The sequence below is a fragment of the Pantherophis guttatus genome, chromosome 4 (genome assembly GCF_059756535.1).
Source record: "Pantherophis guttatus breed Tessera chromosome 4, ASM5975653v1, whole genome shotgun sequence".
Lineage (NCBI taxonomy): Eukaryota > Metazoa > Chordata > Lepidosauria > Squamata > Colubridae > Pantherophis > Pantherophis guttatus.
The window spans coordinates 30,887,632-30,902,121 of record NC_142066.1 but is presented as its reverse complement, the minus strand read 5'-3'; the positions used below and the strand labels follow the sequence as shown (position 1 = coordinate 30,902,121).

Sequence of the window (14,490 nt, the reverse complement as noted above, 5' to 3'; positions counted from 1 at the left end):
GAATCCTGTCAAGGATTACCTGCACATCACTTTAGGATAGAATAAAGGCATCTCCTTAAATATTATAATCTTAATGTAATTAAGGCTTGAGAAGATGGCCAGGTCATCTCCTACCTCCTTTTATCTCTTCCTGCTTAATTCCTTAAATTACCCACAATTCCGCTTTTCCTTCCCATTTCAGGCTGCTTTCCCATTGGTCAAGAAATGTTCCCATGGGACAAGCAGGATACATCTGTCATCTGCATTAGCATTGAACGATGAATCCTTCAGTGCCCTTCAACTAACAGTATGGCATTTATAAGATTTGATCTTGGATTGCCTACTCAAATGGTTTCTTCCGGTGTGGAAGCAGAAACTGAGAGAGACAGGAAATTTAATCTTGAAAGTTGTTGTTTTTTTCTTTGCTTCCCTTCCATTCCATAGACCACGAAGGCTGCATCCATGGAAGCGAAGGTCCTGAACACAGCATTGTCAAGGTATGATGGGATGGCAAAAATATTCTGCCTTTCTCATTTGCTTATTTATTTATTTATTTGTTAGGTTCTACCCTGCCTTTCCTCCAGGAGCTCAAAAGTCTCATCCGTAGCATTCCCTTTTCTTTTTCCAAAGAACAATCCTGTGAGGTAGGTTGGGATCAGAGACAGCGAGTAGTCCCCAGGCAGCATGAGAATGGAGTTAAATTGATTCTCCATAGTGCTAAATGAGTGTTTTTCAATCTCAGCAAATCAGCCACTGGCCATAGCTGGGGAATTCTGGGAGCTGAAGTCCACAAAATGTTAAACTTGGGAAACACTGATCTGGACCAATTCCTTAACAACAATGCCATCCTGGCTCTCCTCTAGTGGTTTTCAGATGTGACCTGGGAATTCTGGGAACTGTAGTTCCAAGACATCTGGTTGGGGAAGGTTGATGAGGGATGGCAGTTGAAGGGATTTAAATAGTCATTTTATTCATTCTAGGAATTTCTAACTGTTCATGAACATTCAGTGGCTCTTGGAGCTAAAACTAAAACAACTTGTTTTAACAGTTTCTGGAATTTGTGAGGAAAGGGATGAAGTTGTAATGCAGGGGTGAGGAACCATGGCCCTTTTATGACGTGGACTTCAACTCCCAGAATTCTTAAGCCAGCCATGAACCATGCTGTCCACAAGTCATAAAAGGGCCATGTTTTCCCAATCCTGTTGTAATGGATGGATGGCAGTCAAATCACAAATGATGGCAAAGGCCGTGGATGGTGGTAAAAGAATGCCAGCATGGCAAAGCAGCAGCTCAACAATGGGCCACACATTTCTTTATTCCCTGCCTGGAAGCCATGAGGGATGTGCCTTCTAACATCATGGTATCCCTGGAGTGGGCAGGGAGATGCAATATATGGTTCCTTAAGAACTGGAAAATTGGCCTGATTTGAGAGCTGGCTTACGATTTGAAAGGAATGCCACAGATGACTTCAGCTTCTGCACAGCTGTTAATTTCATCCCTTCATGGAAAAAAGGGTCCTGGCCAATCCAGGGGAGACAAAGAGGGTGCTGAGATAGCTTCCCCATCACCCTGGGGTGCAGCTTACTCATTTTTGCAGTTGTAATAAAGGACTGAAAGGAAAAGAAAACCTTCTCAGGTAAAAGTGTGGCACCTGGGCAGTGACTTCTCCCAACCTTCCTTTCTTCCCTCACCCCCAGGTGGCCTCTTCCGAAACGACGGTCCCTCGGCGGTCCCGCATGAGCGCCCAGGAACAGCTGGACAGGATGCAGCGGCACCAGCAGGCCAAACGGAAATCTGAGGCTGCCCAGCCCACACCCTTGGGCCACTGGCGAGACTCTCTCAAGCATGGGTCTAGCCGGGTGGGTGTGAAGCCTTGTGGGGAGGGGGAGCGTAGGAGAGCAGCAGGGGTCTTGGGTGGACGCTTGAGTGAAACAGAGAGGTTCTTTGGCCCAGAGAGGAGCCAAAATACGTTGGGTGTGAGAAAGACAGATTTCTAGGGTTTCTCGTGCTGTGGTGGAACCCAGCCGCTTGGGTTTGCTAAGGGGAAGCCAGAAGAAGGTTCAGATAAAGAAAGCTGGGTCTTCAGAGATAGGAGTGAAGGGGGCTACATCCCGCTCTTGGGTGGGGTGGGCGTGGGGGCTGAGGAAAGGAAAGGTTTTCCACCAAGGGTTGTTGTGATTTTTTCGTATTTATCCAGTGAAACCGAAGGATTGTCTTCCAGGCTTTGTAAATCAAAACCAGAAGGAAAGGATGGTGTGGTGCTTAATTTCTAGTTTAGATGGTTAACGAGGGGTGCTTTGTCAAGAGCTGGGGCTACATCTCTGTTGCTCACGCCACGTTCCCCTCCCATCGTTTAATCTCTCCTTCAGCCCCTCCCCATTGCCCCCCCTGAGTCATCACCCAAGGAGGGAATGCAAATTGGGGAAGTCAAGCCTCCTCGGTGCCCCCCAACCCCTGAGTGGGAGCGACAGCGAGTAATCCAGCTCTCCTATGCGCTGGCGACCGAGGCTTCGCAGCGGGGAAAACTCCTCACAGGTACTAGGATAGGCCACTTTCTTTGTTTATTTGTCCCAAGCGTGTATGTCCTGCCTTTTGATCCCCTGGTTTTTTCCCCCCCCAGATAGCTCCATGTTAGGGTGTCGATGCACCTAAGTAGGTAAAATCCTGACACAGATCCCTAATAGGCAAGGGTATCGTCCCTAGAGGCGACATTTTTGGGTTGGTTTTTTTTTTTTTGCAAAACCTGATCCAAAAGGTACAACTTACAGCCTCTTTAATTATCCATTGCCTCTTTAGTTCTCCTGTTTTGCCTTTTATTTGCCTGAAAGTAAATGCCTTATTCTGACTTGCACTAGCCAAGTCATACAGAGTCCTTGACTTACGGCTGTAATTGAGCCCAACATTTCCACTCCTAAGCAAAACCTTTGCTAAGTGAATACGTTCTTGACAAATAAAACAATAAAGTAAATAAATAAATAAATTTGCCCCATTTTACGACCTTTCTTGCTACAGTAAAGTGAATTACTGCAGTTTTTAAGGTAATAAGCGAGTTGTTAAGTAAATCTGGTTTCCCCATTGATTTCATTTATAAGAAGGTTTCAGAAGGGGATCACATGACCCCAGGACACTGCAGCCGTCATAAATATGAATCAGTTGCCAAGTGTCTGGATTTTGATCACATGACGATGGGGATGCTATAATGGTCATAATTGTGAAAAACAGTCATAAGTCCCTTTTTTCAGTGCCCTTGCAACTTCGAACAGTCACTAAATGAACTGTTTTAAGTCAAGAACCAACTATAAAATAATAGTTTCTGGACACTAGTATGTCTTATTCACACATTTTCCAAGGCATTCCCAGGACATCATCATTGTGTTAGATACAGCCCAAGAGCCTTAAACTTCACGTGATTTTCCTTTGTAGTGTCATAATTTTTATTTTCCTGTCAGCCATTTCCCAACAGATATAGATAGTCCTCAGTTAACGATAATTGGGACTGAGAACTCCATCGCTAAGTGATACAATTGTAAAAGATGACATCATGTGATTTATGATAGCAGTTCCAGTTGTGTTTATCTTCCCTCATTGACTTTGCTTGATCTTGGCAGTGATGATCACCAATGACCATCACATGGGACACTGCAACCATCATAATTGCAAGCCAGTTCTCAAACATTTGGATCATGCCCATAACAACTATGGCCATCAAAACAACTTGAGGACCAGCTGAAAGGGCCTTCATAACTTTGAATGAATGATTGTTAATTGAGGACTATTTATTTATACATCAGATTTCTTAACCATCCATCTCCCTTATATAGGGCTCTGTGTATAAAGACTAAAGACTGTGTATAAAGACTACCTGGACTTTTTCCATGGTCAATCCGTTTTCCTATCCAAAATCCTGCACGCAATACAGACCTTGTTAGCTGCAGAGGTCATAATAAAACTGTTTTCACTTACGTGTTCTTACCAAAAAAGTAAAGGCTCCCTTGAGTCAGCTTCTGGTGATTACTTGGACAGATCCGTGATGTTTTCCTGGCAACGATACAGAAGTAATTCATCGCTGCCTTCTTGAGAAAGTTTTTTCAGCTACCCAGCCTGGCCTGTAGCCCTTTTTAGTATAGTCTAAGTACTATGTAGGATGCCGCATAGAGTTTTCACCTAATAAGTTGGGCCCAATGCTTTAAAAACAAGCTAGTAGCCCTCTTTCAGCATGCATATGAGTTGAGTAAAGGCAGATGAATTAACACTGTGAGCAAATACAACTCTGTTTAAGCCATGGAGCCCTGTATAGGTAGTCCTAGAGTTATAAACACAATTGGGACTAGCATTTCTGTTGCCAAGCATGAGTCATGCTTGATTTTACAACCTGTTTTGGATATGTTTGTTAAGTGAATCACTTCAGTTGTTCAGTGAATTGTGTGGATCTTAAGCAAATCCACCCTCCCCGTTTATTTTACTGGTCAGGAGCAAATGGTGATCATGTGACCTTGGGATGCTACAACCACTAGAAATACATTCCAGATGCCCAGCACTTGAATTTTGATCACATGACCATGCGAATGCTGCTACAAGTCATAAGTGCAAGGATTGGTCATAAGTCACTTTTTCAGTGCCATTCTAACTTCGAAAGGTTACTAAATGGATGGTTGTAAGCCAAGGACTACCTGGATGTTCAAGCCGAGGCTACAGAGGCTGCATTGTTGTTCCACTACTCCCTTATCATTGCATGGACCAACCATTCATTGTTTGTTGAACTCTGAGATTGACTTGCAAATAAAGCCCATCCAAGATGCCAGACGAAAACCTATCACTGCTTACATAATATAATAAAAACACAGGCTTGTGCCTGGAACCCCAGGGAATGTTTACAGTAGACTGGGATTAGTTTAATCCTTTCTGCTTTTTGTCATTTATTTTTGCTCTCTCCTATATGACCAATTTATGCCTTCAGGACATTTCTAATTACAGCTCTGTGCCAAACTCTAAAAAAAGAAAGTCACAAATAGTCACCCACCATTTCTCTGAAGCCGGCAATGAGATGACTATCTCTAGATTTCTCTTGCTGTATTTTTTTTTTTACAAGAGGCAACACCATGAACTGTAGCATATCAGAGCTTTTTAAGTTCCTATTTCTGCAACACCCCTTCACAATTTCATTCACAGGTGCCCTCTGAATTTCTGTGCAGCTTGTTAGAAATTTAAAAATATGATTTGTGGTTGTCTTCTAGCTTCACAATCAGAGTTGACTTTGGCATTTGTGGGCCTTGCAGCTAAGGCTCTGCTGTCTCCCAGAAGATGTGAATGAAGTAGTAGCTCACAATACTTTATTAAGGGTGCCTTGTCTGGTAGACACAATCCAGCATCTTTACTCTAGCCAATTGCCCTGTGATTCTCTGGCCATTCCCCTCTTCACTTACTAATCAGAGCTGACTCTGCTTAGCTTCCAGATCAGCCAATGTTGGATAATGTTGTCCTCTTACTGAAACTATTGACCATCTTATATGTCAAGTGATTATGCCTATTGTCCACAGAGCTTGAGTGCTTGGTAGATCAAGATTTCTTAATTTAGTTCATGTCCTTTTCTCCCCAGGAAGGACCAGTTCTCGCTCCTCCCTAGATGATTTGCTTGCCTCAGAAGATGGCTTGAATCATCACTATTTTCCTGGGGATGGCACCTGCATAAAGCTAGACTCTAGCAGTACAACAGCTGGACACAATCAAACGATTACTCAGAGTCCCAGCTGTAGCACTGACTCTAAAGTTGCAAATCAGGTGCCAGCTTCAGCCCAAGCAACCAAAGCAATGTTCAGTGCCTCAGAAGCTTCTGACTGGTCCTTGCCTTGTCCTTGCGAGGAAAGTTGGTTGCCATCCAAGCCGAAGACTCCACAGCCGACATCCCACCTGCTTGACCCAGCCAGAGAGGAGTCATTCCTACTCGGCGATCCTCATTGGGAGGAACCTTTGCCTCAGCCAACCAATTGGAATGCATGTTTTTGCAGAACAGCCAATTGGGTTCTGCCTCCTGTATGGGACTTAGAAATGTGGGCAGCTGATCAAAAGCTAGTCGGCAATCCAAGCCTAAACAATGGTAGATGCATCCATTGGAGAGGTGAGCCTCAACAGGTAGCAGCATATTTTGGAGAAATGGCACAGCCTGTTAAGGTCACCTTGATAAAATCAAGTTTTTAACTAAAGTCGGATGAAGAGAAGATCTAAAGTGTCATAAAAGAATAGGGGCAAGTCCCTGGAGATGGTTGCCTACTCTAAATCCTAGAAATATTCAAAATAAGAACAGATAAAACCTTGGCCTTTTAGATCAGAAACACCATATCTCCTGCATGTGAATGTCTCCAGCATATCATCTGTATTTCCCAATCAAATTTTCTCAGTTACTTTCTCACCAACTCATCTTGTCTAGAAAAATCATGATTTATTTTTGGTTTAGTTTTCATTGTTGCTGCAGTCCTAGACACTCCCAGAAATAAATCACGATGAGTTCTGTGGTCTTGGTCTATAGCAGTGTTTCTCAACTTTGGCAGTTTCAAGGTACATGGGCTTCAAGGTATCTTAAAGTTGCTAAAGTTAAGAAACACTGGTCTACAGATTTATATATTGGGTTGGGAAATGGGAGCACCCCATTTCAAATCCATATGTATTCAAAAAGTTTAGTAGTTGTGGCAGAGAATGCTCTTATTTCTTTTAGGAGGTCAAAATCCACCAAGATTGCTTCAGGAAGTGTTTTCCCTTTAAGGAAAAAAAAAAAAAAAAGCTAAGGTATCCATGTACTGATGCCTGTTTATAGTGGGAAACTCCTAAAAAATAAGGTTACCACAAATGTTTGATAAATAGATAGACATCGGTGGATATTCCTGACTATTGGTCTCTGCAGATATTCATATTCAACAAATCCATTCCAAAGGCATATTATACTGTACATCCTAGTTGGATGATACTAATACTTTCTGCATTTTTTAAAAAAGATGCAGCTTTAGATCCCACCTTTATTATTTTTATAAATAATTCAACATGGCAAACTGAACTAATACTCCTCCTCCATTCTATTTTCCCCACAATAATAACTCTGTAAGGTGAGTTGAGCTGAGATAGAGAGTGACTGGCCCAAAGTCATCCAGCAGGTTTTTATGCCTAAAGTGGGACTAGAATTTACCATCTCATAGTTATTGTCCCAAAGTCACGGAGCCAGCTTTTATGCTTAAGGTGGGATTAGAACTCACATTTTACTTTTGCTTATAACTTTGCAGAAATTTCTGGCTTCAAGAGAGGTAATTTCTCATTCCATCTTGCAAGCACCTATGTTTCAGAGCTGTTGTCATTTTTGAAACATCATTCAATTCTCAGACCGCAATTTGGGGAGGGGGAAAAAAAGCTCTTTTTCATATCAGCATGGAAGTTATTTGAGCATCCCTGGGGGTGAATGTAGGAACACAAAGGGTTTTTTTTTCCAGCAATTGCTTATTTCTTTTCATAATTTGTTTTATTAAGGTTGTCTTTTGGGTTGTAAATGGATATCTTTTTTTCTGTAAATAGGGATGGGGTTTCAGAGATAAGGATTATTTTCCTGGAATGCCCTATCAAAATGTAAGCTCTCCTTCTAGAGGACTTAAGAAGCAGCTGTACTTGCATAAGAAGAAGAAAACATTGCAAGGAAACCGCCACTAAGATCTGTGAATGGGAGTTTTATCTCCAATTGGAAAGAGAAAGAATAGTTTGATTGTGTGGGGAGAATGATTGGGCAATGGCTGTATTGAAAAAACATTTGGATCTGTCCTAGCAAGCACAAGGAATGTTTCTCATGAAAATTGGTGCCTCTTAAAACAAAGGCAGTGATTTATATTTTGAAGGCAACTCAAAAGACTGGCTGACTTGTTCCCAGTATAAACAGTCAGTGGCCTGTGCAGGAACACATCCCATAGTTATTGACCAGAATGGACATGTCATTTTGCCTAGAGCTGCAGCAAACAAAGGTAGAGAAGTCAGTAAGGGAATGAACAGGAAAGTGATGAGAAGTGTGGGAAGTGAGAATACACTGAATGGCATTGGAGTGGTTTCAGAAAAAAAAAATGACACAAGGAAAAGGGCTTCAGCTAGAAAAGCTGAAGAAGAAAAAGTGATAGTGAGGAATTATTGACAATGATGGACAACTTCTTCATGTAGGAACCTAAATGAAGGAGTTGCTTACTTGGAAGCTACCTGGAGAATTAAACAGGGTTACCATAGTGTGAGAGCATCAGGGTAGGAACCAGAAGTCTGTAAATTGTAGCTCTGCCTTAGCACAAAGCCAACTAGGTGACTTAGGGCCAGTCAGTTTCTCTCAGCCCAAACAAAGAGGCAGTGGCAAACTACTTCTGAAAAAAAAAAAACTTGCCAAGAAAACTGCAGGGACTTGTCTAACCAATCTTCAAGAATCAGATGGGAAGAAAAAAAATTATATTGTAGTTGCAGTGGGTCCATTACTCCCTAGCTGTTCCAGATTAAATCTGGGATGGCTAGGCTAGAACATGTGGGCAACCAGTAGAGATTAGCAAAGAGAAGCAGAAATTCTAATTCTTGGGTGCCAGCTCGTGTTTGTCTGGACTTATCCACCAGCCTTAAAGTCTTTCTAACAGTCCCAAAAGATTCAGCAGGTCGTACTTAGCCACAACACCAACATCGCTGAGGTAAATTAGCTGAGAAATTTGTCTAAAAGGTTCTTGTACAGACTTTGATAAGAAAGTTAACTAATAGCCCCCAAACCTATCCTGGAGCACAAAAGCTCAAGAATCTAAACAAAGCAGCCAAAGTTTCCTGTTGTAACAGCTCCTTGCTCTGTTGAGGCACCTGTCTTCCCATGCAGAATTATAATTCTCTTTTAAGAATCAGACTATTTCTACTGTATTTAAGGAGAATGTGTCAGCTACTGCGGGAATTTCCTCAGACATGTAAACACTAAGCCTTTCCATGTGTGAATTATTCCAATTTGTATAATCAATAAACATTTTAATGTATCTCTGAGCCTTTGCCTATTCATTGAATGATGCTGACAGATTAGAATTTGAGAACAGCTACCCACTCTGAAGCTGAGGAGGAAAGATTTTAAAAACCAACATCTGAAAACTTGTTCAACATTCCAAATAAGTGAAATCAGTTAACTTCAATGTCTAGTAAGGGACTTCCTTCCTATTTCTAATTTAGCTACACTGCTTCCTGGTCCAAATAATTTGTTTATCTGTTCTTTATAAATTCGCTTTAGAACATAAAGATTTTTTTAAATGTACAGATCCTGCTACTTACAAATAACAAATAATGAATACTTTTCACCCAATTTCCCCTTTATATATACATACACATACATTTCAGGGGTGGGTTCTACTTACCTTTACTACCGGTTCGCATCATGCTCATGCCCGCGTGCTCTTCTGCGCATGCGTAGATCACTTCTGATGACGTCCGAGTTAGTGGGCGGAGCCTCCCACCGGTTTAACTACCAGTTCTTGCGAACCGGTCAGAACTGTGGGGCAACCCACCACATACATTTAGAAGAAACAAAACAAATAGGAATAATTGAATCTTGGGGGAACATATATTATATTCTTAGAAAACACGATGAAACAATGACATTTTGGCCAATTCATCCCATTCTTTCCCCTTCAGTCTTTTGGCATGTGCCATTTTTTTTCAAAGCAACGTTCTATCCACAAATTATATTGTCTTTAGACAGTAATAATCCAGGAACAGAGTTCCAGCTATCTCCTTTGGTTTCCTAGTTTTTCAAGTGGAGCCTTATTTGAGAAAATTCTTTTGAAAAGAGAATGAATTTGCCAAAATGTGGTTCTGCAATTTGGAGAATACTGAAACATATTTTTCCCAATAGGAGCCCAGGGTAACATATCCTGTAGCTTAGGCATTTGCCTGCATCTAGAGTTCTATGGGGCAATCCCTATTATTTATTTATTTATTTATTTAATGAAATTTATATGCCGCCCTATCTCCAAGGACTCAGGGCGGCTCACAACGACAGTCGACCAAGCGACTGTTAAAAACAACAAATATACATAAAAATCAAGAAAGTTTTTTTAAAAAAATTAAAATATTATTTTATTTTATTTAAATAAAAATTTAAAATATTAACTAAAAGGATTGAAAAAGGAATCACTGTAGAGCAGAGTTCCCCAACCTTTTTGGCTTTGCAGACTGGCGGGGTGGGGGAAGGTGGGGATGGGGTGGGAAGAGGGGATGGTTCCGTGCATGGGGCGGGCAAGCGCACAAGGAACTCCATTTGCCCGAGCCTTTGCTCACGCAAATGTAATGCACGCACTCATATGAATGTGCGTGCGCACCCTCGCCATTTCGGTGGCTTAGTTTTGAAGGGCTCAAGGCCCGGTAGTGGGCAGCAGCCCGGTGATTTGGTACCCCAGCTGTAGAGCAGTGTTTCTCAACCTTGACAACTTTAAGACATCTGGACTTCCAATGGAACACTGGCTAAAGAATTCTAGGAGTTGACTTTCACACATCTTAAAGTTAATGAGGTTGAGAAACTGCTTTAGAGAAAGGGATTGGGCAGATCCATTAGGATTTCTATTTTGGATTAGTTGATCTGTTTAGTTAAAAAGTAAAATTTCATGCTGAGTTTGACTTATAGTGCAGCGATCTCCAACTTTTCCAACTTGCTGGCCCTGGCCTGGTATGGGGGTGGGCAGTGTATGTGAGTGCACAGATCCATTTGTGTGAGCGGGCCCTCCACTCACGCATATGGAGCTTTGTGCACGAGCGGAGAGTGCTTGTACTCATGTGCAAAGCTCCATTTGCGTGAGAGAAACTCCACACACGCGAGCAGAGGGCACTTGAGTGGTGGGTGTTTTGTTCAAAGCTCCATACGTGAACAGAGGGTGCTTGCACGCACATGATTGCATATGCTTATCCACTGCTCATGTGAGTGGAGCTTCATGTGTGTGAGCTTGCCCATTTCTCCTGTGGCTCGGTTTCGAACAGGCAGGGCCCGCTAGTGGCCCGGGGATTGGGGACTCCTCTTGTAGTGAGTCTTACAGCCAGTTTTGCTTCTCTTAACATTATTTTCTCACAACAGATCCCACACCAAACCTTTTGCCATATTTTGAATATCTTATTTTTTTTCCATCTCTCCATCTTTAATAATATTAAATAAAATATCTACTTGTTCTGGGGTTTTTTGCCATTTATCGATAACTTATCATTCACTTAGTTTTGCCCATCAATCAAAACTATTTAGGTCTTGATAAATAATTTTCAGATCCATATTCCTAATTGCATCATACAATATTATTTGCTGCAAAGCATGGTTTGCATACCAATATACTATTCTTTGAACTCTTGGGCTAATTAATTAGTTTACAGAGAACATTCTGTTAGAATCTCTTGGTTTCTACTCATCTTATTGCCAGCCTTAAAGTCTTTCTAAGAATCCCAACTTTCAGTTTTCCAAAAGACTTACTTTCTTCACAAGGCTTATTTATTTGCAGTTTCATGATCTCACTCTTTTTCACTCTCCTGCAATTTTCTACTCATTCTCTAAAATATTTAATATTTCATTTAAATTGCACTAGTATCAATCAACACACATATAATGAAATTAGTGCTTCTGTAATCATAAACAATGAAGAGAGAGAATTATAGAAATTAGAACTAATGGCAAGGAAAATGAGCATTGAACAGGTGATATCCTGGACTATTGATTGCAGTTCAAAAATCCTACTTTTGCTGTGATTTTATTCGGTGATTATCAAAGCAAGCTATACTCTCTGACTCTCCCCACTGCTCAGTTGTTCCCCACCCATCCTGGAATCAACAAAGAACAATTTTAGCATGAAGGTTGCTGCCCCTACTGCTGATCCGTATCTGTTTTCTCTCTTCCCAAGCACTGCAGTAAAATAACCTGTTTTCTCTCCAAAATAATGGATGCTCTTAGACAATGCTGAAATAAAATTATCCCAATTTCTGTAGATAAGTTCCAGGTTAGTTTGCACCCGGCACTTTCCTAGTCAGTTCTTACATTTAGAGAAGAGCAAGTGCATAGGCCACTAATGCAGCAGGCAGAGTTTTTTATTTATTTGTTAAATGTCAGCGAATATCAAAACAATTAATGGCAAAAGTGAGACAAAAAGCAGTAAAAGGCAAGAGAATAAAAAATGCAGATAGTCCTCGACTTACAACCATTTGTTTAGTGACCGTTCAAAGTTACAGCGGCACTGAAAAAAGTAAGCTATGACCATTTTTCACCCTTACAACCATTGCAGCATCCCCATGGTCACATGATCAAAATTTGGATGCTTGGCAATTGACTCATGTTTAGGATGGTTGCACATGACCCAAGGGTCATGTGATCACATTTTGCGACCTTCTGGCAAGCAAAGTCAATGGGGAAGCTAGATTCACTTAGCAACCGTGTTGCTAACAACTACAGTGATTCACTTAACAATAGTGGCAAGAAAGGTCGTAAAATGTGGCAAAACTAATTTAACAATTGCTTAGCAACAGAAATTTTGGGCTCAATGGAGATCGTAAGTCAAGGACTACCTGCAAACAAAGTCAAGAATATATACAACCTATCTTCCTACATGTCATGTCATCTCAAGATACACTTTCTGGAGCCACTGAAAACAATGCTGAAGATGATTAGCATGGTTCTTTCAGCCTTTCATGTACCCAATGGCAGCAATATGGAGTTGGGGAAATAGGATGCCAGCAGATCCTTCTATATCTATAGACAAGAAGGATATAGATCCTTCTGGTCTATATCATGAAGGAAATAATTTAGTGGGGAAGGATGATAAATCTATCTCAGCATCTACTTCTCTCCTACTATTGCAGCACCATTGAGAGTGTCCTGACATACGGCATTCTTGCATGGTATGGGAGCAGCTCTGTAGCGGACAAAAAGGCTCTACAGAGAATCATCAAAACTGTCCAGAATATCATCAGGCTCCAGCTACCATCCCTGGACAACATCTTCGAATCTCATTGTTTGAGGAAGTTGCATAACATTCTCTTCCCATCCTACTTACAATCTTTTTGGACTGTTGCCTTCTGGCAGAAGATACAGAACAATTAAAACTCGGACCACATGTTTTCTGAATAGTTTTTATCCCAGAGCTATAATTGCACTCAACAATGAACTAAAGGGCCACATCAGTGAGCTGTTGGACAGCATTACTTGGTCTGTTGTGTGGATGTTTGGGTGGTTTAGGGGTGGGGAATTTGTGGTGGGTGGGGGTGTGTTTGGGGATTGTTATGTGTCTTGGACCTGGTCTTTGGGTGTTAAGTGAATTTCATTGTATGGGTATATTGTGTATACAAGTACAATGACAATAAAGTTGTTGTTGTTATTATTATTATTATTATTGTTGTTGTTGTTGTTGTTGTTATTATTATTATTTTATTTATTCAACAGACTTTTCATATCTTTACCAGGTAATTGTACTTACCAGGTAAGTTACAAGTAAGAAGCTTCCTCTCTCTTTTTCATTCCTTTTCATTGATATTTGATATAATGATGTCAGCAACCAGGAACACACAACTTTTGGAGAGTTAATGGTAGCATGACAGCCTTGAATGGAATGCTGGAGAGCATATTCCAAAAGATAGATATTGTCAGGGCAAAATTAAACTTCATTCTGCTCCATTTTCATTAAGATGAAATTGATGCAGTCAACATTGTTTCCCATTTATTTAATAAAATTTCTCTGGTATAATAAAGATTCCAATTTAGCAGCATTTTCTGGAAGTCCCTGAGGGCGGACCTCAAGACCTGCAGTTATCTGGGGCCCATGAAACTCCAGTTTTATAAGACTGTTATAAAATTACAACTAATCTAGAATTTAGATATTAGTAAGGCCCTGCCCCACCTTCAGAAGTTCTTGTTACCTTGTTTCTTTCACTAATCTTATATTTTTCTTAGATCTTCTAAGATCTAAGGCAGTGTTTCTCAACCTTGGAAGCTTGAAGATGGGTGGACTTCAACTCCCAGAATCCCCCAACCAGCATAGAATCATAGGACTGAAAGGGACTTCGGAGGTCTTCTAGTCTAAACCCCTGCTCAAGGCAGGGGACCTTATGCCATCCCAGGCAAATGGTTATTCAGTCTATTTTTGAAAACCTCCAGTGATGGGATCACCCACAACTCCAGAAGACAAGCTATTCCATTGATTAATTGTTCTCATTGTCAGAAAGTTTCTCTTTACTTCTAGGTTGGATCTCTCTTTAACAACCTTCTACCCTTTACTTCTTGTCCTGCCTTCTGGTGCTTTGGAGAATAAATCAATTCCTTCTTCTCTCTGACAGCCCCTCAGGTACTGGAAGGCAGTTATTATGTCCCACCCCAACCATCCTTCTCTTCCATAGGGCTAGCAGGGTTTTGTTTTTATTTTTTTACATTTTAACTCTGTACTATAATGTATGATTGTACATAAATAATGAAATAAATAAAATTACTGCAGTCCTATTTCCATTTACTGCTTCGGAGTAATCTCTTTC

General features: G+C 41.0%; 1 protein-coding gene and 1 long non-coding RNA gene across 13 annotated transcripts in view; one reads left to right on the top strand and one right to left on the bottom strand.

Annotated features, from left to right (window-relative positions):
• PLEKHA4 (pleckstrin homology domain containing A4) overlaps positions 1-8,990 on the top strand; it is a 78,424-nt gene extending 69,434 nt beyond the window's left edge. For 5 of the 11 annotated variants that reach the window (XM_034423246.3, XM_034423245.3, XM_034423247.3 and 2 more), the window contains exons 19-22: positions 541-623; positions 1,677-1,838; positions 2,349-2,514; positions 5,576-8,990. In XM_034423246.3, coding sequence (XP_034279137.1) covers positions 541-623; positions 1,677-1,838; positions 2,349-2,514; positions 5,576-6,174 — 1,010 coding nt within the window. In that variant the 3' untranslated portion in view covers positions 6,175-8,990. Of the gene's footprint in view, positions 1-423; positions 477-540; positions 624-1,676; positions 1,839-2,348; positions 2,515-3,587; positions 3,842-5,575 lie in introns of those variants that run through there. The other 6 variants (XM_087893915.1, XM_034423248.3, XM_087893916.1 and 3 more) reach the window with 2 other exon arrangements.
• The window catches only part of LOC117669106 (uncharacterized), a 59,333-nt gene that overhangs the window by 10,058 nt on the left and 34,785 nt on the right, over positions 1-14,490 (bottom strand). The window contains exon 3 of one of the 2 annotated variants that reach the window (XR_009622843.2): positions 9,359-9,493. The exons of the other annotated variant lie outside the window; for it this stretch is intronic. This is a non-coding gene — a long non-coding RNA (uncharacterized LOC117669106). Of the gene's footprint in view, positions 1-9,358; positions 9,494-14,490 lie in introns of those variants that run through there. 2 annotated transcript variants of the gene reach the window in all.